We start from the raw sequence: 23985 nt of genomic DNA, 5'->3' as shown, positions 1-23985 counted from the left end.
CTTAGTGATAATTGGCCAATGTAAAGAAATGTTTCAGACATATATAGGAACAGTACAATGAGCTGATTCTCACTCTTTTCTGTAGAGGTTTGAGTCTTATATCTTTTGTTTCTAGTCTCTATTTTAACTTGAAGTATTTTTTAACTTAAGGGTACTAGTCTTTTCCTGACCTGCTGAGCTAGCTAGATTTATCCAGTTTTCTTGGTCCAGGCAAAAATAGAAAACAAAAATAAATCCTTTCTTCCCTTAATTCCACCATTGTTAATCACTTGTAAGTAACACTACAGATGACCAAGGAAGAACAGATGACAGCTAAAAGTAGAGTTGGCAGCCCACCAGATTTGTGGTTTGGCTTATTAGGCCATTATTAGAGTAAAGAAACCCTATAGGAAAGGGGTCTAAGGCTTAACTATAAGTGCTGTGCCCCTAGCCAAATGGGATGGCTTTTTTTAACTCCTTCTTCCCCTATATTCTATAAAAATGAAAAATAACTATTTAAGTGTGCTCAATGTTTCTTTTTTAAGTGTTATAAGATTTCTTGACATTTGACAGCAACCCTGAATCAAGTCATTAATGTACCCAGATTTAAAATCACATAAGGTGAGCAAGCAATCCATTTAATCCCCACCCCTAAAATTACTAGAAGAAAAAAAAAAAAACTAACCACAAAAAATAGCTGCTAAACAGGACAAAGATGCTCTGCTGGATTCCTCTTCAAAAGTCCAACCCATTTTTCTAAGTCTAGTTCCTCATTCTTGAACATGAATTAATGTGCTCATTATTTTTCAAAAGATTTAATTTTATTTCTTGAATCTCATTTTGAAAAAGAGAAGAAAATTTAAAAGATATGTAAATGTGGTTTACTTTTTTCATAGGATTAACTTTTATAAAATTTATGATACCAAGTGCTTGCTAACCCTAAAACCAACAAGAAATAAGATCTTGAACTAATTTATAATGATTGTTCCAGGAAGCATTACAAAAGCCACACAATAGGTTGTATTCTCAATGCTATTTCTCAAAAAGGAAAGGAAGAATAGGGGAAAGGGAGAAGGAAGAATTATATCTAAAACATATATCAGAGCTACAATCTTATTTCCCTGAAAATAAAGTAAAAATTTCTAAGTATGTCTTATGTACTCAATTCAGTCTTTTAAATAATTATCTTTAATTCCATAAATGATAGCATAAGAGCCTTTTTCATCCTAGTCTAAGTTTGGTCAAATTTGTGAATTTAAACATATCAGTTTTTTTTTCTGTGCCTCAATTTACCCATAGGGAAAATTACAGAAATACTTTCCACCCACCTAATTCACAGAGAGAAAGCATGCAATACTTTAGAGTTCTTCAGAAGAAAGGTACTATGTAAACATCACGTAGCATCATTAGTAGTTGAGTCAGAAGCCTAAAAGCTTCTTGATGAACACACTATAATCAGCATTTTCATATCCCATGCCTTTCAGATTAAATACAATTTTAAAAAGACCAGTATTTTTTTTAATTCATTCACATTCTGTGTAAAACTCAATCTAACACATCCCTATTTCAATAGCTTCTTGATATGTCTTCTGATGGAAAAGATATAGGTCAGCTTGTATTGGGGATTGGGAATTATATTGTATAGCTGGGTAAAGTATTCACTTGATTGTTTGGACAAGAAATTTAAAAACTAAATTCACACAAAGAAAAATTAACAAAATAAATATTCTACATATGAGAACAAGTGAGAAAGCATAAGATTTGATTTAATAAGAACATAAACAAAACTAAGAGCTGAGGATAGGGAACTTATAAGCCTGCTAGTTTCTATCTGTGTGACTCTGGGTAAGTAATTTACCTTTCTGGGATGCAGTTTTTTCATCTATATAATGAGAAGAGATAAAACTTTATTTCTCAAATATATAAAAAATGAAGTCAAATTTATTGAAATAAGAACCATTCCTCAATTGATAAGTATTCAAAGGATATAAACAGGATGTGATCATTTTTCAGACAAGGTAATCAAAGTTATCTACAATCATATGAAAAAAAATGTTCTACATCACTATTAATAAAAGAAATATGACAACTCTGAGATATTACTTCACACCTTTCAGATTGGCTAATATGACCAAAAAGGAAAATAACAAATGTTGGAGGGGATGTGGGAAAATTAAAACACTAATATATCACTGATGTATACTGATTGAACCATTTTGGAGAACAATTTGAAACTACACCCAAAAGACTATAAAACCATGTATACTCTTTGACCAAGCAATACTATTACTAGGTCAAAATGCCAAAGAGATTTTTTAAAAAGGAAAAAGATCTATATGTACAAAAATATTTATAGTTGCTTTTTTGGTGGCAAAGAAGTAGAAGTTGAGAGGATGTCCATCAATTGGAGAATGGCTAAACAAGTTATGGCATATGATTATGGTGAATTACTACTGTGCTTTCAAAAATGATGAGTAGGATTCTCTCAGAAAAATATGGACTTACATAAACTGATGCAAAGCGAAATGAACACAACCAGGAAAACACTGCACACAATAACAGTAATATTGTATGATGATCTACAATGAATAACTTGGCTATTCTCAGCAATAGAATGATTCAAGATAATGCTGTAGGACTTATGATGAAAGGTACCATCCAACTCCAGGGAAAGAACTGGTAAACCTTGAATATAGATCAAAGATACTTTTTCTTTACTTTTTTTTGGGGGGTGGGGGTGGGGAAGGGATTTGTCTGTATTTTCTTTCATAGAATGATTTACATGGACATTTACATGACTGTATAACCTATATCAAATTGCTCAGGGATAGGGAAAGGAAGGAGAAAGTTTGGAACTAAAAATTTGGAAGAAAAAAGAATGTTAAAATTGTTTTTAGATATAACTTTGTCTATAATATCCTGCTTAATCCTTAGAAAAACTCATGAAGTAGAGACTACAGACTTTATTATCCTGATTTTACAGATTGGTAACCTAAGGTTCAGTTAAATGACTTGCCCATGGTGATGCAGATAGTAAGATAGTAATCTCCTTAATACTAGTCCATAATTCATTCCTATAATCCTGTATTGCCATTATAGCAGCCACTTTAAGCAGACACAAAATAGTTGTTAAATGAATTATTTGTTTATACTCAAACAGCTTGGAAAAGATTCTGAAACCTTTTGAAAAACTTCAGTGTAACTTCTGAGACAATTGTGGTAGGGGGTCATGGTTAATGTTGGCCTTTTAGGCTTGCCATGTTATAGCAAAAGTATTAATGTAGATTAAAAAAAAAACACATTTCATGAAACATGGCTTGACTTGTTCATGCTAAGGCCAAATCTAGGATGGTAATTTCTATGCTAGTTACAAGATTTTTGTGATAGGAATAGTTGCAATTTATTATAGCATTTTCAATATAAAAAGTGTTAGCTGCTATTGTCTCTCTATTTGGAGAGTCTCAAGCTTACATAATCTCAAGGACCATGCCCTCAACGAGCTTATGGTGTAATAATTGAGAAAATCATGTACATACCTAGAGTTAACAAGGAAGAATGTGCTAAGTATCTTAAGAAGGGTATTGTCATTGAGCTAAAGGAGTTTCAAGCAGAAGGACATCACTTCTCCTCAGAGTGTTTGATATTCTCTTTGTTCTCCATCAGTTTATAGAGGTCTTACTAAACTCCCTCTAAAAATATTCATTTCATCATTTCTCATGGCACTATAATATTCTATCACATTCATATGCCACAATTTCTTTATTCATTTCTCCAATAATTACCTCTTTGCTTCTAATTTTTGTCCAAAATAAAACAAAACTGATGTAGGTATTTTGGAAATATAAAAGTTTCCTTTTTCTTTGTGCCATATGCCTAGTAGTAGTATAGCTGGGTCAAAGATTAGGCAGAGTTTCTGAGCATAATTCACATTCTATTCCAGAGTGTCTGGACCAATTTACAATTCTACCTACTATGTATTAGTGTATTTGTTTGCCCACCACCCCTTTCAAATTTTGTCCTTTCTTCTTTTGTCATCATTACTATCCCAATTACTTTCCAAGATTCACCAGAAAGTTAACTATTCTTCATTTACTTGAAAAGATAGGTGTATGATCAATGAACTCTATGAATTTGGAAAGATAGTCTCTTGCTTATAGCTTCAACTGAGTTTTACAAATACATTACTACCTGTGATTGCCTCTTAAGAGTCACAGTTTCTTCTTCTTGCTGAAGACAAATCACCTTATTTCTGAAAACTCCAATTTTGTTGGTCTGTGTGCCACTCTTTTTTTCTCATAATTCCTGAGTTTCAGTAGATCAAAGTGTTTTTGCTGACCAGCCTCCTTATATAAATGTCCCATTTTACCTCACTTTTAAAATGAAGAAAAAAAAATTACAAAAAAGAAATATCTAAACAAAAGCATTTCAGCAATGAATAGAACTATCAGAATAACCACATATTATGACTTCATTTCTGATCAACATTTCAATCATTTAACTTCATGGAATAAAGCTGTTTGCACCATATCAGGAAAGTTAATTCTGCAATACAGCTTCAACCACATTAGTTACAAAGAGAATCAGCTTGCATAAATTTTCCTGGATGTATGCTAGAAATAAGTTAAAGTAGACAACATTTTCAAGAAAATCTCAAAGGAGAGGAGGATGCTTTGTTTCTAACTCTCCAGATTGCATATATTCCATCATTTTACAAATTGTAGCCTACTGAGTTGAGTAGCATATATACCTACCTCTGAGACATACTGTGCAGAATGCGCAGGACATACTTTGGATACAGTTTTAAAGGAAACCTCAGAACAACCATCTATCAAAAAATCCTTGTAATTTCACTTCCTCTGATGCAAATCACAACCTATTTTTAATTTAGAAACTCTTAAAGTTGACTAAAGCTCAGAAAGATTAAGTGACTTGCTCAAATGTTTGTATATTTAATAAGCTTCAGAGGCAAGATTTCAATTCAGCCATTCCTAACTTCAAGTTCAGCTCTCTGTCCAGTTTGTTGTCATTGTTCAGTTATTTCAATTATATTTGACTCTGTGTGACCCTATTTTGGGTTTTCTTGGCAGAAGTACTAGAGTGGTTTGCCATTTCCTTCTCCAGCTCATTTTACAGATGAGGAAATTGAGACAAGTCTGATTAAATGACTTGCCCAGGTCACATAGCTAGTAAGTGTCTGATTCTATCCACTGTGCCACCTGTCCACTATACTGCATTGCCTCTTTCACTGAAAATACCACAAAGTTATCACTACTAAATTTATATGTAGTGCTTTAAGGTTTACAAGTGCTTCCCTCACAATACCAATTTCAAGTAAGCATCAGATTCACCAGATTCCTGGTAAATGCAATAATAACAAGGACACAAAACATTTTGAGAGAAGGAATAAAACAAATTAGCTTGAAGTGATTAAGAAAGATGCTTTGGGAAAGTGGTAGCTATTAACATTCTTACAAAGAGAAGCCAAGAAGAAATTTTAAAATAAACTTAACTCTATTTACCCTAAAAAAAAGTGTTCTATCTTTGGAATGCATATTATGTAAATATTTTTGCCATTTACATATCTGTTTTATGTCCTTTCTCATTATATCTTCTACTATATCAGTACTACCTATCTATCTTGTTATCTGGTAAGTAACTAGACAGGGAAGCCTATATATCTAAACAGCTTGTTTAGCACCAGATAAAAATGATCAAACTGTATTCTTTTGAAAATAATGATGACTATTATAAATATTGTTATAAATTTATTGTTATAAAACTAAGGCTATTGCAGAGTTCTAAAAGTTAAATGCCTGATTTTTGAGATTAGGAAAATGGAGCCAATATTAACTTATAGGATAGTGCTTAGCTCATTTCTCAGTTCACAAAATTCTTTTATGTGGATACAACAATTTTGTGAGAAGGAACACAGACAAAACAGGCGTCCAGATAAAAAACAAACAGGTAGCAAGGTAAGAATTAGAACTCAGGTCATCTGATTCCTAATCCATTGCTCTTGACCAATAAATCATGCTGCTATCATAAAGAACATAAAGAAGAGCCTTAATGGAAAATCATTGCTCAAGAGAGTAGGAAAAGCTATTTTAAAAGTGACCTCATTTAGTTGTGAGCCAAAAGAATTTTTCCCATCATTGGGCAATCTTCTAATAAACTAAAAACCTGCAAAGTGAAAATAAGGTAATTGCTCATTTCTGGACCAATGTCAACTTGCTTCTTCAGTTACTTTATACCAAGATTATACTTTAGTTCACCCAGACACGTGCTATTCATCCAACCAAATAGGTGCTTTTATAGCCATCTTGTATAGTCTTAGCAACTTCTAAGAGTCCTTATTTTAAATCTCTGTAGTGAAATTCAACAGAGCCAAATATATATGTACCACAATGTTACAGATTAACAAGTTAAAATTCAGGTCTCAAAAGGATGAAGAGCAATTTTGCCTTCAGTGGACACTCTTCTTTCTCTTCAGTCTTCCTGCCAAACTGTCCTACCACGAATGCTCTAGTCACCCAACCTTGTTTCACTACCATCTTACTACTTTTTAAAGAGCTAATTCTGGGGGGAAGAGGGAAGGTCTGCAAGCACTCATTCCTTCCCATGCAGCATGGTCTAAGGAGAGCTAGACTTCACTGACTGGAGAAGAGAGTGAGCTTGACAACTGGGTAGAGCTCTCCTTCATTTAAATCCAATTCACACACAAGTCATTATCCTCCTTTTGTCAGTAGTCCTCTTAGAGAAAGAAGGACAAACAACAATTATCATGCTGCCAGACTCCTACACTACTCTTTTTCCACCTCTTGCTACAAGAACAGTAAACAAATACCATTGCTTCTGGAAAGGGAATGTCAATTGATTGGTGATCAGAAACATTGCTTGGTTTCCCCTTTTAAACTGCAAGCTCCTTGAGGACTAGGACTGTCTTTTTTGTTTGTGTATACCCAAGGCTAGCACACAGAAAACATGTAATATGTATGTGTGTGTGTGTGTGTGTGTGTGTGTGTGTGTGTGTTTATTTCCTTATTTCACTAAAAAATTCTTAACCAGCTATTCCAAGACAGGTATTTCTTGACTACAAACTCTATAAGTGGTTCATTCCCAACTTCTATAATCCTAGATGGAAGGACCTATTTACAGATTATCTTCATTTAAAATTTTTCCAATGTGTTATATAAAATTGCTTAGAGGAAATATACTCATGATTTTGAAAACCTCATTCCACAGGAGCCAACATACTAAGAGAGCTTAGTTTAATTCATGGAATAACAATCTACTTTTCATTTTAGTTCAGAATTTTTCTTCAGTATATTCACAATTCTATGTTACAACTGTTTCTGGGCTATAACAATGCAAAATTTATGGACTGACTCTGGGGTTATAAGATCATCAGTTAAGGGGTAGCTAGGTGGTGCAGTGGATAGAGTACCAGCCTTGAAAACAGGAGGACCTGAGTTCAAATCTGACCTCCGACACTTAAGACTTTCTAGCTGTGTGACCCTACACAAGTCACTTAACCCCAACTGCCTCAGCAAAAAAAAAAAAAAATCATCAGTTAAAAAAAAAAAAAAGATCATCAATTATTAATATGACCTGTCCAAATATATGTACATTTAATCAATATATGCGATCTAATTAGTTGATTAACTAGTTAATAAATATGTGCATATTTGATTAGTGATTAGATGTTTATGGATTAATGATGATTGATCAAGAATAAGAAAATTCTCTGACATCTGAATTGAGAATTAAAGGTGATCTCTGGCTCTATCTCTATTTCATTAAGCAGTACTAGATAAGATTTAAGTTAAATTATTGCACTACCACTGATACCATTATTGAATGACATGAATACAAATTACAAAGTGCTGTGATCATGGAAATTTGCTCTTCAAATGATCATAAAGAAGTGAGGGTGAAAGATGATAGAAGGGAAAGAAGGAAGACTGACTCTAACTCTAAATGGGGCGTTTCCCTGAAGGAATAACAAGTATCTAGTCATCACCCTTGATGTTGCCATAGTACTCTCTTCCCACACCTCCCACACTTCATCTTAAGTTTCTATATAGATTGAAGAGAGCCAGGGGAAAAGTTACACAGGCTGAAATAGAAAAAAGAAACCATACAAAGGAGTATCTTCATCCTGTCATTCTGTCAGATTCTACAAATTGGAAGTGACCTGGTGAACTGTAATCACTTGGGAATAGAGTCCTGGCATCTATGTGTCCCAAATAAATAGAATATGTTTGCTCTTAAATTTGCAGAACTAGATGCAGGTGTGACCCAAGGCAAACATAAACTGCATTCCATCCCCACCACCAAATATGGAATAAGTAAAGGTAAATTTGTAGGCTAATAAGGGCAAAAAATTAAGAGACATGTCAACACCCAACTAAGAAAGATGTATTGATATAGGGCTTTCTCCTTCAATTAAGAAAATCAAAACTAAAAAATTCTGAGGATGAATTACTTATAAAAATTAAATAAGGTTGAGAATTTAATACTTTGTCCTGAGAGACTTACATATTTTGGCTGCAGAGAAACTGTCTTTCTTGCTGCTATTCCCTTCTTACTCTGGGAAAAATCAGGAAAAAACAGCCATTTGAATTATTAATGGTTCCATGACACATTCAACTTTCCATTTTTTAGTTTTCCAGTTTTTAGGTGACAAAACTTATTGAAATGATAAATTAAGAAAATCACATTGGGACAGAATTTCCTGGAATGACTTGGAGAAAGAAAGGTAATAAACTTTCAAAGAAAAATGTCCCATAGAGGACTGAGTGTTGCTTGAGAGTAAAGAGGTAGAAGTAATGAAAAGAAGATAAACCAGCTCAAGAATGGGTCAACAAGTCATACGTAAACCAAAATGGCTTTTGCTAATCTGTTTCATGAGATACAACTTTTGCCACCAACAGAAGCTTTTTGATTTTTGTTTTTGTTTTTCATGTGCCAAATATCTTGCCTAGCCAATCGAAGACCTTAAAACATCTGGCCTTTACCCTAAACCCAGCTTCTTAAACTGTGGATCCTTACTTCATATGGAATCTTATAACTGAAGTCACAAAACTATGATTTGTTCTCAGTAAATGTTTGATTTGTATGCCTATTTTATAAACCTATGTACTTGGGGTCCCCTAAAAATTTCTTAGGCAAAAAGGAGTCATGAGAAGAAAAAGTTTAAGAAGCCCTGCCCTAAGGTATTTGTTTTAAGGCAAGCTATTGTAAGTTGGAAATATAAAGCTTTAGCTGCTCAACTAGCAATGATATATGGACTCAGAATTCTCTATTCCAGGAAAGATCTTGCTGATTAGAATCCCCTAAAATTCACCCTTTAAAATGAAAATTGAAAATAGTTTTTTTTTTTTTTAAGAGAAAACTCTACATAAACACATCCAGAATACTTGGTTTAAAAAAACTCCTCCAACTGTGAAGTAGCTTATACCATATCAATGAAGGAATAAACATGACATTTTCCATAAATTTTTTATCAAGAAAAATCCCTGCTGCTTCCAAATCTAATCCTCTAGTTCTGAAAACTATTCAATTTCCGCAGGAGAGTTCTAACTGTGATGCTTAATCTCAATCATCATCTTTTCTCTAGTTCCTAAAGTTTTTCCACTCTATTGTTTTTCTTTAAATGGCATTAAAAAAAAACACAAAACATTCATTTCCATTGAGTAGTTTTCATACTTCAAGCTTGAACTTTTCCTAAGTTACTTTGATAGAAAAGTTTCAACCTAGTTATAATTCCCCAAATCTAGTCAAATCTATTCTCTACAATCTAAAAGTCTCCCACCTATCAATTTTCTCTTGATCACTTGTCAAACACTCAAGTGTTAAAGATTGCTTCTTTCTGGTACTCCTCCTAAGCCAAAACTGTATTTAGGCCAGAGAGCATATACATTATCTGTAGTTCTGCAACTTAACCTCCTGCCTTCATTTTATTGCAAATACAAGTAGACGTTTGACTCACCTCTCTTCCCTCCCTCTCGTTCACACTGGGAAATTTAAAGTTGTGAAACAAACCAAACCTGCCCCTGCTTAATGCAACCAAACATGGCAACACCTTATTTTAATGGAACACTTGATTGATGTTTCACTAGAATGGAATTCCTGTAAATGCAAGCAATAGGCTCAAGCCAAACAAATTAAAAATTACTCTCACAGTGAATTCCAAATATTGTGCTTAGACACAACAAACTTATTAGAATTATAAACCTGCATCACATAAGCACATACACAAGTCTTAAGTTCAAATTACCAGAATGGTCCCTCCCCTCTTTTGAAAATGAACTTTGCAAGCCACAATAATCCCTCACTGGGAACTCCATATACTTTTGCTGAGACAAGGAGACAAAGGGGAAAAGATACCAATACTCCATCTAAACACCAGGATCCCTCCCGTTAAAGCTCCCTGGTACTCTAGTCTGGCTCCAAAACTCTACTTTAATCCCCTCTCTTTTGTAACATGAGCTTTTCCGTGACACACAAAACATTTGGCTCTGAAGGACAGCTTTTTAGAGTACCTGGGAGTTCCTTCTTATAGTCGGTAGATTACGATTAAGAGCAAAAACACAAGGTATTTTTCTTTGATAGTTTTTTCCCTGGGGAACAGGATGCTAGGATCTCATCTCTTGACTCCCACTTTCCCTATCTCCAAAGACTATTCTATACAGGTATTTGCAGAAGGAAAAAAAAAATTAAAAAGGAATTGAAGTATGGAAAAAAGAAAAAAGTTTGTTGAAATTAGCTATGTTACCTGAGAGATAAGATCATATCATCTAGAAAGAGGTGCAGTTCCATCTGTGAGTAATATGATCATTGAGTGTTTTCTCTTGAAGTTTTGATAGATACCTGGGAACAAGTAACCAGGTTCCCAGCAGAAGAGTGAAGTAGAACAAACCAAATCTCAATGTTGTTTTAAAGTCTTAGAATTCCAGGTAGAGGAAAACAAATTAGATCTTAGGCTAAGATGTCCAGCCTTTCTCTCATCCTTTTTGGGGACATGCTCAGGTAGCTATTAAATGCACTTCAAATGCTCAGCTTTTCATTGTCAACATTAGAGGAGACCCAAATCCAATGACAAATCTAGTGATTTAGCTTTATTGGAAAAAAAAAAAAAAGACCAGAGAGGCTTTTGCTACCTCTGGTTTATTACTAAAAGGGTTTGCTTTGTTAAAGATTGATAAAAGACACAAGTGACTACTTTTCCAAGATGTTTTTTGTCTTTGAACTCTGATTTTTCAGTAAGCCTATTCAGTTGTTTTTCAACAAAGCAAAGCAGGATTCCTTTCTTGTCAAATATTTCCTTGGGTTATCTGACTACATTGAATAAACTACTTAATCCTCGAATTATTTTATCTTTAGATGCTGCTGCTTTCATTTTTAAACTCAACAGTTTTACTGCTTCTGGAATCATACAGATAATAAGTATCATAAAAATTTTGCCTAGTAGAAGTTGCCTAAATTTGTGAATCTATTAAGAATGCAAATATCAAAGTATATTAATTCATTTACTTCCACAAACTATTTTTCATTTCTGAAGCTATTATCCCAAGGATAGGAAAGAACACACAAAGGCGAAGGTTGAATCTCTATTAGTTTTGACAAATCAGCTCTTAAGGCTCTGGGGCCTTATTTTATATGCCTATAAGAGTCCAGAATTAGTCATCTAGTTTGGGAAACATTGTAGACTGATTGAAGTTAGTAGCACCTACCTTTTAAACAAGTTACATTTAGGAAATTTGATTCTCAGTTTTTAGAACTTCAATTTTTTTCCCATACAATGATATTTATGGTAGTTAAGCTTCTCAGATTAGCCTACAAGATGTTAAATAACCCATAATTTAGCTAAATTAAGGGCTATTTGTACTAGCCTAAGTTCTGGGTCCTGGAAATGGGGCCAGAAAGTGCAGAAGGAAAAGGAAGAAAGTTTCCTTCTCTTTTTCAGTTTACACGGAAGATCCTAGGAAAAAAAAAATCAAATTTGTTTTTGGCATCCTCAAACCTTTTTTTGTAAACAAGTCTCTCCCCAAACTCCTAGGTCTTCCACATTGCTGGAAGTCTCCACTGTAGCACTCCATCCAGGCCTGCTTATCCACAAAAGTTTTTTGTACTTTATAATTACATAAATCACCTCCCTACCTACTCCCATTCTCTCAGAGGATTTCAGAATAACTCATTCACTTTAGGAAGTGGAAGTATAACCTAGAAGAGATATAACTGAAAGAGCAGCAGAATTATCATAGAAGACCGGGGTTCAAGAGCTAATTCCAACAGTTAGTTCCTTCAATAGTAAATTACTTCAACAGTAAATGTAACTTTCACACCTACAGGAGATCAGTCTTACAGGTATCATCATCCCTATTTTGAACTACCTGTTTTTGTTGTGAAGAAAGCCATTTATAAACCATAAAAGCTTTTAAAAATTTATTTTTACTAATATTATTAAAAATAATGACTGAACTAATGCAAATCCTAGAGGCATTTAAACTTTTAAAAAAAGGATATTTACAAACTCAAATATCAAGTCAATGTGATTTGAGACAATGCAAGAAAGTTAGATAAAAAGATTCAATCTAAGATGGGAGAGATGGCTGAGAAGGAAGATGACATCAGGTAAATAGATTTGTATTGCCACGGGAGTTACCTCTAGCACTTTCAATTCATCAAAGATCTTTCTGCTGCTTCCAGGTTCCTTAACTTTGGAAGCCTACAGATGGTCTAAAAACTTCGAGTTGTTTTTTTCCCCCCACATTGTTTTCCATAGAAAAGATAGTTGAAAGTGAGGGAAGAGGGGTAATATATGAATGGCTTTAAGTCAGAGACTGTATTTGTTGATGAATCCCTCCCCATTCTTCCACCTGAATATTCACATTAGCTGGGGGGGAAATGGATTTTATCTCATCTGACCCTGAAATACAACCATTTCCAGAGTGGGAGGCAGAAATTAAAATGTGGCTTAATGAGTTGGCATTTGGCCAAGAGCCTAATTTTACTCATCCTATTAGGCTCAAAACCCCAAAACAACAAAGCAACAGCTATGAGAGCTTTAGATCTCTGGAGAAAATTGCTAGTCTGCTTACTTCCAGCAGCAGAATATGTCTCTCACATCCTCTAAGGTAAAGGAGCTGGGATGGGGCCAGTGAACACAGGCAAGGTATGATATACTGGAAGTCTCTGAACTACCTGTTATCTATCCTGACAGTACTAAAGTTATGAACCACCTAGTTTTCACAAAATGAATATGATAAAGTTGTTGAAAGAAATCTGAATAAAAAGGATAAGTAATTTGGTCCATGGAGAGGGTATTTGGGGGAAAATATTACTACAGGATCATGCATGTAGAATTTGTGGTCTCCTCATGCCCAGGGGCATTAATTACTTCAATAGTAAAAAGAGAAATCAACTTGGCTGAAGAAAGCTAAAAGTCTGGATGCTTAATTTCAACACATTTAAGGCTGATATATGAGATCTGTTTCAAAAGGTGGCAGCCTAATTAGATGATGGCATAATGCTTTTCTCCTAAAAGACTTAAGAACCAAATCAGCTTTGGGGGTCTGGAAAGATAAATGAATTTCGTTTACCCACAACACTTATTGATGCTTGCAGAGCCATGTAGACCGCTCTGCTTCCCACCCCACCCCCTGCTCACATATTCTTCTCCAACAGTAATATGTTATAGACCTTCAAAGTGAATCTTTTGATAATTATGATTCCTTTCTGTCATCTTGGCTTTCATTACTTTCACCCTCAAAAGTAACACAGTAAACAGAGTTTGAAAATACACATACACAGCGACCTTCAGACAAAATATCAAAGCACTCCAACAAATGCTTATCAGCCCTGAGGACAGCTCATTGAGAGTAGCTGGTTGATGTTTGTCCCTTTTTTTCTAGAGGCATATGGGGGAAAGAAATGAGCCAGCGGACAAAGGGACCTATCCAAGGTTGCAGATGAGTCCATTGAAGTCAGGCCTAAGAATCCTCCTACCCAGAATCTTTGTTAAAAGTTTCTTAATCAGTCCTAATGGTGCAAAGAAAATATGAATACCATTTACTTTGGGAATAGGAGCTTCCTGAGGGCATAGGTCAAAATTTTGTTTTTTTTATCAGCAATGTTGAGGCCAGCAAACTCAGTGCCATTAAATATTATTGGTTAAAATAAGAGAAAAAATTATTATACAAAGTGAAACTTTCCTTTTCTTCCTAAAAGTCTCACTACACTTATCTCATAGTCCTTGCTAAATTACCATTAATCATAAAGTAATAGGAAACAATACTGATCCTCATGAATTAACTACTAAAAGTAAATTTTAAAGTACTAAATAAGGGCAAATAAGGAGGGACAAAAGCCACCATTACTTGCTTTCCCTTTCTACTCTTATATAAACAATATGAAACATTTAGGGGCTTCCCATTTTCTTTTGTGTAAAATACAAACTCTTTTTTTTTTTTTTTTTTGGCATGTAAAGAAAGACCTTCCCTACAGCTCCACCCCATCTTTGCAGACGATGCCTTGTCAACTCTTTGCCCCACCATCTACCATCTATGTTCCAGTCCAAGCGGTCTCCTTGGGGTGCCCCACAAATGACACTCTCTCTGCGCCTCTGTACAGGCTGTCCACTCCATGTCATCTTCCTTACTTCTAACCCACAGAATTCCTCAATTCTCGCAAAACAAGGAGTAACTGGCACCTCCTACAAAAGGCTTTGACGATTACTTGGCAGTTACTAACATTATTCTTTTCCCTTCACGTTTATTCTGCAAATATTTTGTCCCGGTGCTATTCACTCTTAAGCTCCTTTAAGGCAAGGACTACTGCACTATTTCATTTGGGTCTTTGTCTCCCCGAGTGCTTCCCAGGGCTTGATACTCTTGTTGAATTGTGCATTCAGATTCCCTTCAGGTTTGGAGTGGGCACTTAACCAAAGGAGACAACGCTAAAGCTCTCGAAGAAGCACCTGTTGATATCACACACATACTGCGGGGTGGTCCGAAAAAGGAGTGTGCCATTTACCAGTGCTGGGAAACCCCCTAAGACGGGAGGGCTGACTGATATGCTGGAATCTGCAGCCTCAACAGTCGTTCTTGTGCCTTGAAGGAGCCTGTGACAAGAGGTGAGGGCAACGCTCACAGGCCTGTCTTAATTCAAAGGCGGCCTCACTGGCAGAACTTCTCATGCGCTAATACTGCGGGGTCTCAGCTCTGCAGCGGCTAGTCCACCTCTGAATGCCTCTCCTCGCAGGGGGCCTTTTCTGCTCCGAGCTTGCATGCACCAGCCTCTGCCGCTCCTGCACTGGGGCCCATGCCATTGAAGGAGCTCCAGACCCGTGATGAGTGGACGGTGTCTGCCCTCAGCAGGCTTCCTTCCAGCCACGCAGCCCTTTTACTCCTCCCCATTCCACTGCCCGCAGAGGACGAGTCAGATCTTATCTTCTCTCCCAAACCCTTCCTTGTCTTTTCTTCTTCTCACCCTCTCTCCAACTGAGGCACTCTTTGGGACTTTAATGCAAAATGGAAGTCACTTGCCACAACATGAACTTCCTCTTCATCCCCAAACTCCTTGTCATTCCCCATTATCTTCTCTTGTATTCCAAATTCCAGTAATGTAGCGCCTTCACCAACACTGATTGCTCTACATGAGTCCTTTTGCTCTTCTTCAGCAGATTGCCTGGCAATTGTCATTTTTCTTTTTAATCTTCAGTCTCTTTCCAGAACCCACCCTTTCATCAACTGCTTCCTTCCATGCTGCCCTAGCAACATGTCCAAGTCTCCCCTATCCTAAAAAAACAAAAAACAAAAACCTGCCATCCTTTCAAACTATCATGTCCCTTTCTTCCCTTTCTCAGGTAAAAATCCTAAAAAAGAAAAAGAAAAAGCTTTCTGCACTCCCTGCCTCGGTTTTCTCTGATCATATCACTTCTTCAAAGTAACAAGATTTCTTAACTGCCAAATTTAATGGCCTTTTCTCAGTCCTTTTTTTCCCCTTATCTGTCTGTAACAGTTGGCACAATTGACCACTTTCACCTTTGGGATAGTCTCTCTCATCTGGATTTTAAGGACATTACTCTCTTCTGGGTCTCCATATAATGCCCCCTAATTTTGAGTTTACTTCAAAGCTTTGTCTCTCCCTATAATCTCTGACTTGATGATCTTGTTGGTTCACATGAGTTTAATTATCATCTATATGCAGAAGACTCCCAAATCTATATATCAAACCTCAACATCTCTCCTGAGCACTCGTCCCACATTACAAACTACTAATTGGACATTTCAAATAGGAAGTCCCAAAGACAACTCAAATTCAATATGTCCAAAATAGAATTCCTTACCTTTTCTCCTAACTCCACACCTTTTTTTGTACTTTACTATTTCTATCAAAGGATCGTTTCCCTTGATAGTTTCCCAAACTTCAACCTCAGGTTTATCTTTGATTCCTTACTCTCTGTCCTCAACAAAGCTGATCAGCTGCAAAATTCTGCCATTTTTACATCCACCACATTTTTTAGATGCATTCCCTTTCTCACTACTCACACAGAAACCACCCTTTTCATCACTTTTTACCTGGTCTCATGCAATGACCTCCCTACCTCAAGTCTATCACCTCTCTCTTTAATCCACCTGCCAAAACGATTTTCCTAAAATGCAGGTCTGACCAAATCACTCCTTCAATAACCACTAATGCTTCTCTATTGGTTTTTGGATAAAACAGGAACTCCTTTTTTGGCTTTTAAAGAGCTTTACAACCTGGTGCCAATCCTTTCCATCTTTATTATGCGTCACTCTCCTTCCTATACTATATCATGTAGTCAAACCTGCCCTTCTTGTTGTTCCTTACACAGAAAATTCTACCTCCCATCTCCCTCTGCACTAGCCATTCCCCATTCCTGGAATGCATTTTTTCCTTTCCTTGCTTCTATCTCCTAGAATCCCTAACCTTCATTAAGTTTAAGAGCCACCCTCTACATGAAACCCTCCTTGATCTCTCTGTTACTAAAAGGGCCTACTTTCATTCCCTAAACTAGTTCATTATTTATTTTGTCATTAGTTGACATATACTGGACATGTGTCTCCCTCAATGAAAACAGATGCTTCTTGAAATATTGCCACAGCAATATTATAACCCAATTACATCCTATCTGAGAAATTGTCTATGAAACTTTCATTCCCCCCAATTTTCTGCATCCATTTTGTTCTTGGCTACAGAGGTTTTATTTACATAAGAAAATTTTAATTTAAAATAATTGAAATTATCCCTTTTGTACATCTACTTTCTTTACATAATTTTCCCCTATTTTCTTTGAAGTTCCTACTCTTTTGTTCTTTCAAATGAACTTTATTATTATTTTTCTAACTCAGAAAAATAATTATTAGTAATTTAATTGGTATGATATTGAATAAAGAGATTATTTAGGTAAAGCTGTCATTTAAAAAACTATACTGACTTTACCTAGCCATGAACAATAAATATTACTTCAATTATTTAGATCTGAGTTTATTTATATAAAAGTGATTTATGTTTATGTTCATATGGCTCCTGTGTTAAACCTGCATTTTCTTAAAGGACACCAGAACTAAATGACCATCCACAGCAGTGATAATTATACAAATACCTCTTTTTTTTTTTTTTTAAAGAATTACTTAGAAAAGGATGAGGTTGATGAGAGAAAATATAATGAAATAAAATAATGATCTGTTGTATGTAAAGCCTTTCTCTAAGAAACCTAATGAACTTTAGAGACATTATCTTATTAATCCTTACAATATCCCTATTAGTAAGGGAGTAGGCAGGTATTACTAATACTACTTTATAGACTGAAAAGTGGAGTCAGAGGGAAGTTGAGTCACAATCAAAGTGAAATGGCGAGTTAGTGATTAAGGATGAAAATTCATGAACTTCTGACTCCAATTCTAATGTTTTCTTTACTGCACTACACATGTGTAAGTATGTCAAGATAAATTATCTTTGCAGAAGAATGGAAAGAAATATCTTTGCTTTGTTTCTTAAAATGTTGGGAAAGTTAAATAGACAAGAGAATCATACTGATTCTTTAAAGAGGAAGGAAAAACCCAATGGCGTAATACTAATTTTCCTCCCTTCCCCATCCCATCTCATTTTCATCAACTTTCATGACTCACAGTAACAGCCTACCTACCTTCTCATCAAACATGATTCAATCTATTGCTCAGTACAAAAATGAAACAGCAAAGAAAATGTCACCTGTCAGGGCACTCCACTCCTGCCCCCTTTATCCTCACAAAACAGAAAGAACAGGAAGCCTTTGGGGCTTTGGTACATACCTTTGCTTCATCATTAATATCCCAAGTGAAAGAAATGGCATTATAGGCAATCTCTTCGATGTTACTGATGGTATTGAAGCTTTCCTTATAGTCAGCTATAAGGGAAACAGTGAAAAAGAGAAAATGAAACTTGTGAATACCCATTTAAGTTAGGTTATATGAAACTTGTGTCAAGATAAGATTCAGTTTTTCACCTTCCCAAGAAATTTGAATCTAATATGTTCTTGGGTTGAAGAGAATATATTAAAAATGAAAAAAAAAATTCTCTAAGGCCCTCTAAGGCCCCATTGAAATCATTTAATCCAACACGCTCTCATCATAAAGGACAAAAGTAATACCTGGAAAGGTAAAACAATTTGCCAAAAATCATAAGGATATTGGTATAATTACAAGACTTCGATCCTATGTCCTTCTCACTCCTAAACTAGGGCTCTAGGGAAAATGAGGAGGGAAATGCTGCTGAGAGTAAAAACCACCATCTATGTTATACCCCAAAAGATCATATAAAGATATAGCTCCTTATAAAGCTACTTCAGAATACATGGATTTGCATGTAAGTTTGCAATTAAGAACCAGATGATTAATTTCTAACTCTAGTCCCAGACATCAAGTGGTTAGTAGGGTAGCCCAGCTTGCAAGTAATTAAGGAAGACTAGAATTAAGCTATATTCCTGTTTTCCTTATTGGCAACTGTAAATCAACAGGATTTTCTCCTTTTCTCCCTCCTATCTAAGTGACAGATATTTGGAATAAACAATATTTTAAAAATCTTTAAATTGTGTGAAGAGATACCTTTGTGTTTACTATATAGTTGGAATCCCCATCTTTAAATAGAACACAGTAATCATTATGGAGGAAGTGAAAGTGGAGACAAAGACAGTTCTGAGAGACCAAGGACAATGTTTAGAAAGGGTCAGTGGCTGGTGAAAAAATAAAAATGGTTTTTTCAGGAAGCTGATCACTGCCAAAAAAAAAATTGGATTTAGGAAAAATGGGTGCTTGCAATTCTAAGAGTAAGAACAGGCTTAGGAGCTGCTTACCTATATCAATGCATCTTTGTTTGGCCGTGTGTTGCCTCGAGTGCCAGTATTTCCAATGCCTTAGTTGATCTTCCCGAGTTTTGTCTTCAGCAAACACCACCATGATCACACTCTGAGAGAAGACAAAAGGTTAAAGAAGTTGAGAAAACAGGGTGAATCTTTTTGAGAAGTGTTACTTGACATTAGGCTTTGCATTTGAAGCCCAAGGCTACACTCTGAGACGTGCAGCCAGTTCTGTTTTAGAAAGAGAACACAGAATCTTTGTCCCTTACTTCCTGGAGAAAAAACTGACCATACACTTACCCGGACTTTGCTGATGGGATGGTGAATTCCTTCATTGCTGCTCACTTCTTTCAAAGTGACGGGGTAAAACTGGCCCTTGTTCAGATACGTCATGGTGCTATCTCCTGGCTTCTGTCGAAGGGATTTTGAGGCTTCTAGAGTATATTCAAAGTTGTTCCTATGTGACAAAAAAGGCATTGAAGACTAAGGTACTCTTCTGGAAGGCTATCAATGTGATTTAGTTTAATTTGGAGAAGGTCCAGTGAATCCATTGATATATTAAATTGCTAAGGAAAACACAATTGGTTCTGCCATGTTAAGAAAGACTTCTTTCTAACTATTTCCATGAGGAAAATAATTTATTGCACAAAAGAACTTAACAACAACAACAACAACAACAAACCCTCAGACTACTTAAGAAGTGGCATGTTGAAGGGAAAGATTCCTGGATTTGGAGTCAGAAGACTTTGCCATTCACAGTCTGTGTGAGTCTTGGGCCACATCACCTACCTCTCTAAAATTTAGTTTTCTTATTTGTTAAACAGGGATGTTATCTACTTCACAGCATTATTGTAAGGGATAATGTATGTAAAGAATTTGTAAACTTTACTATTTAAATGCCAACTATTATCATTATACATAGCATGGTATACTAAAATTTCACTTGAAGACAAAAATCAAGTACATATTAATTAAGGAAGAGAAACAACAAGATAGATATGCCTCTTATTCCAATGTTTAAGCAAAAGGGCAGAGAAATTTTATCATCCAAAAACTTGTTTGCTCTTTAATATTCATTACAATGTTTCAGCCAGTTTCTCAATGCAAGTAACAATTCCAGATAGGGAAATAGTTGACTGTTGTCTACATTTTAAACCTTGCAAATGCCATGGAAGAATATAGATTCATTATAAAAGTGGTTTTCTTTTGTACTTATTTGCAACAATCTGAAAGTGTCAAAGAAAGAATTTTATAGCTAGAAGGAATCCTAGCCTACTCTCTTTCCATTTCTTCTCCTAGACTCCATAACAGCTAACATTTGTGGAGCAATTTAATGTTTGCCAAGTGTTTTATGTATATTACATTATATTACATTAGCTTGCCCCCTAAAAAAATCATAGGAAGAAGAGAGCTGAGGGCGTTTCAATTCTATTATTTAAAGAACTCCACCTAGAAAAACAGTTCCAAGCAAAAGATTTCGCCTTTAAAGATCACAACTACCCCCAAAATCAGTTGTTATCATGGAAATCCTAGCAAAAAAAATAATCAATCTTTGTTGAGTAAGTTTTCTGGCATAATAAAACTGAGAAAAAACTCTTCATCAAGCCATGTAGAAAAATCTCACAAGTTGTAAAGAAAAAAATTACATCATTATTACCCTGAGACACTGTCAAACACATAGTCTTCTGAATTCATGCCAGGCATCCTCAGACTGAGATCCGAAGGAAAGAAAACCTGAAATACAAACAATATAAAAATAAGGCACAATTATTTAACTGGTGATGGTTACAAAAGACAGAAGCAAAGGTTTGGACCTGCAAAAACTCAAAATCCTGTGCAGTATCAAAAGGATGTGTTTTAAGAGTAACCCTATACCCTTCCAATATTAATGTTCACAAATAAAACATATAAATTAAGACTGATTCTGAGCACTTCTACAAAGTATCTGTGATTCATTATTCACCTTGTCCATCTTCTCCATACATCCCAAATTCTGATTTAAGTGTTAGTTTTGCAATTAGAAATTCAATTTACTTATTCCTAACATTTAGTAGTCAAGTATTTCAGAGTGCCAAGTTCAAAATATAGTGTCAAGTACACATTGTAGCTATAAATTTGGAGTATTTCTCAAGCAATGTTCCCATTCAGTTTCTAATCCTTCTAATCTTATCTTTACATTCTCCATTTCTTACCTAATACCAAATCTAGCATTTACCAAGAGAAAATACTTGTAAATCAATGGAGTTATTTGCCAACTTTATACCACAAAGTTGACATCAGAATCCAACTATCTCATAGAGTAACCTCTAAGCAACCTCTAGCAAATGGCTTGTTTAAAATTATGGTAACAACTAAGAGGCACAAAGCATAAATATGATATGAAGCAATTAGTTATATATTAAAGGATCAAATAGTTCTAAAGGGCTTGTAAGTTTTAATAAAGGATGCAATCTAAATTAAGCAAACTATTTGAAGATACTTGTTATCAACGAGACTACAAATGATGTTTTTTTATTTTTGTTTTTGTTTTTTTTTTCTCTATCCTTCAGCAAATTATTTAGCTGAAATCATGATCTTTAAAACCAACTGCTGGTAAGATTAGCCATGCTTTTGATAATTATTTCTGGTTTTATAAGCTTAGTTTGCTCAATTATACCCATGGGCCTTTTCCCTTAAAAAAAAAAATCTTCTATTTCTAATCCATTTCAGACTGAGATTTCAGTCTTATATAACAAGGAAAAGGTAGAACCTGATACTTATGCACAGCCCTATTAGGAAGATTTGTTGTTTCCTGTACCTCTTGTACACCTTCCTTGAAGGTCTCTGAGAAGGTAGAGTCTGGAGTCCGCCTCTGAGCATTTGGGGGCTGAGCACCTGAGTTGAACTGGTCAGGGTTAAGGCTGCGGTCAAACACCACTACACGCTCAGTGGGCTCCGGATGGTAAACTGTTGGGGGAATTCCTACAGCAAAGCTGTGTGGCTGAGATTCTGTCTTGATGGAGTGCGTAGGCATTGTCGCTATGGACACAGTGACTGTGGTGTCCGGAGCAGTTAGATGACCTCTCTTATCGATGCCCAGTTGGTTGCCATGGGGTAGGACAATGTTAAATGGCACATTTTTCAGAACTTGTACTCTATTTTCTCCAGCAGAAATGAGGGGTTGTTCAGTCACATTTGGTATGCTGTTTCTTTAAGAAAAGAGAAGAAAACTGGTTTGAAACTCAATTTTGATACCCCCCCTTTTTTTTTTTGACAGTTTTCTTGGCCAAAAGTATTTAAACATATCATTAGGTCATGTACAATTTACTTGGCAGAAGACCAAATAAACCAAAAAATTTTCAAAACCTATAATCAGAGAGATAAAATCATTCAAAATAGTTGCAAATTAAACCCAAGAATGCTAAATAAAAGTTAGTGTAGGGTACTGCTGATCAATCCCCTTAAACATTTTATTTTGAATCATCTTGATAAAATAATTCTATTTCTACAGGGACATAACTGGGTTAATGACACACATCCCAATAACCATTACTTTTATCAGCAGTACCGCACTAAAAACAAAAAAAGCCAATTCCACTTTGGTTCCTAGTACCTAATAGCTTTTGGCTTTGATGACAGTTTTTTAAAAAATACACTTCTCTTTTGTTTCCAGTAGATAAAATTTAAAAGCAGACTAATGTATAGTAGATTTCAAAAAACTTCAAAACTCTACAGATTAAAACAAAGAGAACTACTTTCAAAAAGGCTCATTGTGGAGTCTCCACAACATTTTCTTTGTTAATGAAATAATACACCTCTATTGGATAGCCTAAAATATCTGAAAACACCCAAATTATTTTTATGGAACTTTGTAACATATAGTATATTTTCTTTTTGTGTTATATTTAGGAAGCTATCAAAATGAATTTTAATTTCATAGAATTTACATTTCATTGGAACTTTAGTCCCATTCTAGTCCAGCTTTCTCATTTCATAAATAAGAAAAATTAAATTTAAAAAATTATTTGCCCAACGTTCTCCAAGGCTTGGATTTGAACCAGAATCTCCGATACTAAAAACAATGTTCCTTTGATATTATGCTGCCTCTCCTCAACTAAGGTTATGGTAAAGACACTTAAGACATGTCATTGAAGTCAACTTTAAATTATATATGCCATAGATAAACCCATGTGCTGATAAACCAAGGGTTGCACAGTCTTGTCTGTCTCTTCATGTTCCATTTGAGGGTTGCTGGTTTTGTTTTTTTTTGACAAAGATACTGTAATAGTTTGACATCCAACTCATTTTACAGATGAGGAAAATGAGACAAAGAATGTTAAGTGATTTGCCCAAAGTTGCACAGATAGTATCTGAGGCTGGATTTGAACTCTGACAGTTGAGTCTTCCTGACTCTATGCCCAGTGCTCTATCCTCTGTGCCACTTGGATGCTCATGTGCTGATAAATCAAGAGTTGATGATATTTCAAGTTTTTATTTTTTAATTTAGTCAGTTCTCCTTAAAGATAAAAATACACATATATATTTCTTGAATTAGTGAAGTTAATTCTGCTAGAGGAATAAGATCTCATTTTAAATATAACAACAGAAACTTTCTCGAACTATAAGCATTCTAGTGAGGATCAATAACAGAAATTAAGCAGTAA

At 35.2% G+C, this 23985-nt stretch overlaps 1 protein-coding gene across 5 annotated transcripts in view; it reads right to left on the bottom strand.

The window, feature by feature from the left end:
• Positions 1-23985, bottom strand: part of GRHL1 (grainyhead like transcription factor 1) — a 78914-nt gene that overhangs the window by 44625 nt on the left and 10304 nt on the right. For all 5 annotated transcript variants that reach the window (XM_074288119.1, XM_074288118.1, XM_074288115.1 and 2 more), the window contains exons 4-8: positions 22140-22530; positions 21000-21076; positions 19643-19799; positions 19340-19451; positions 18300-18394 (exon numbers count right to left, since the gene is read on the bottom strand). In XM_074288119.1, the coding sequence (XP_074144220.1) occupies positions 18300-18394; positions 19340-19451; positions 19643-19799; positions 21000-21076; positions 22140-22530 (832 nt within the window). The remainder of the gene's footprint in view (positions 1-18299; positions 18395-19339; positions 19452-19642; positions 19800-20999; positions 21077-22139; positions 22531-23985) is intronic.

Source organism: Sminthopsis crassicaudata, chromosome 2 (genome assembly GCF_048593235.1).
Source record: "Sminthopsis crassicaudata isolate SCR6 chromosome 2, ASM4859323v1, whole genome shotgun sequence".
NCBI lineage: Eukaryota > Metazoa > Chordata > Mammalia > Dasyuromorphia > Dasyuridae > Sminthopsis > Sminthopsis crassicaudata.
This window is presented reverse-complemented; position numbering and strand designations above follow the sequence as displayed.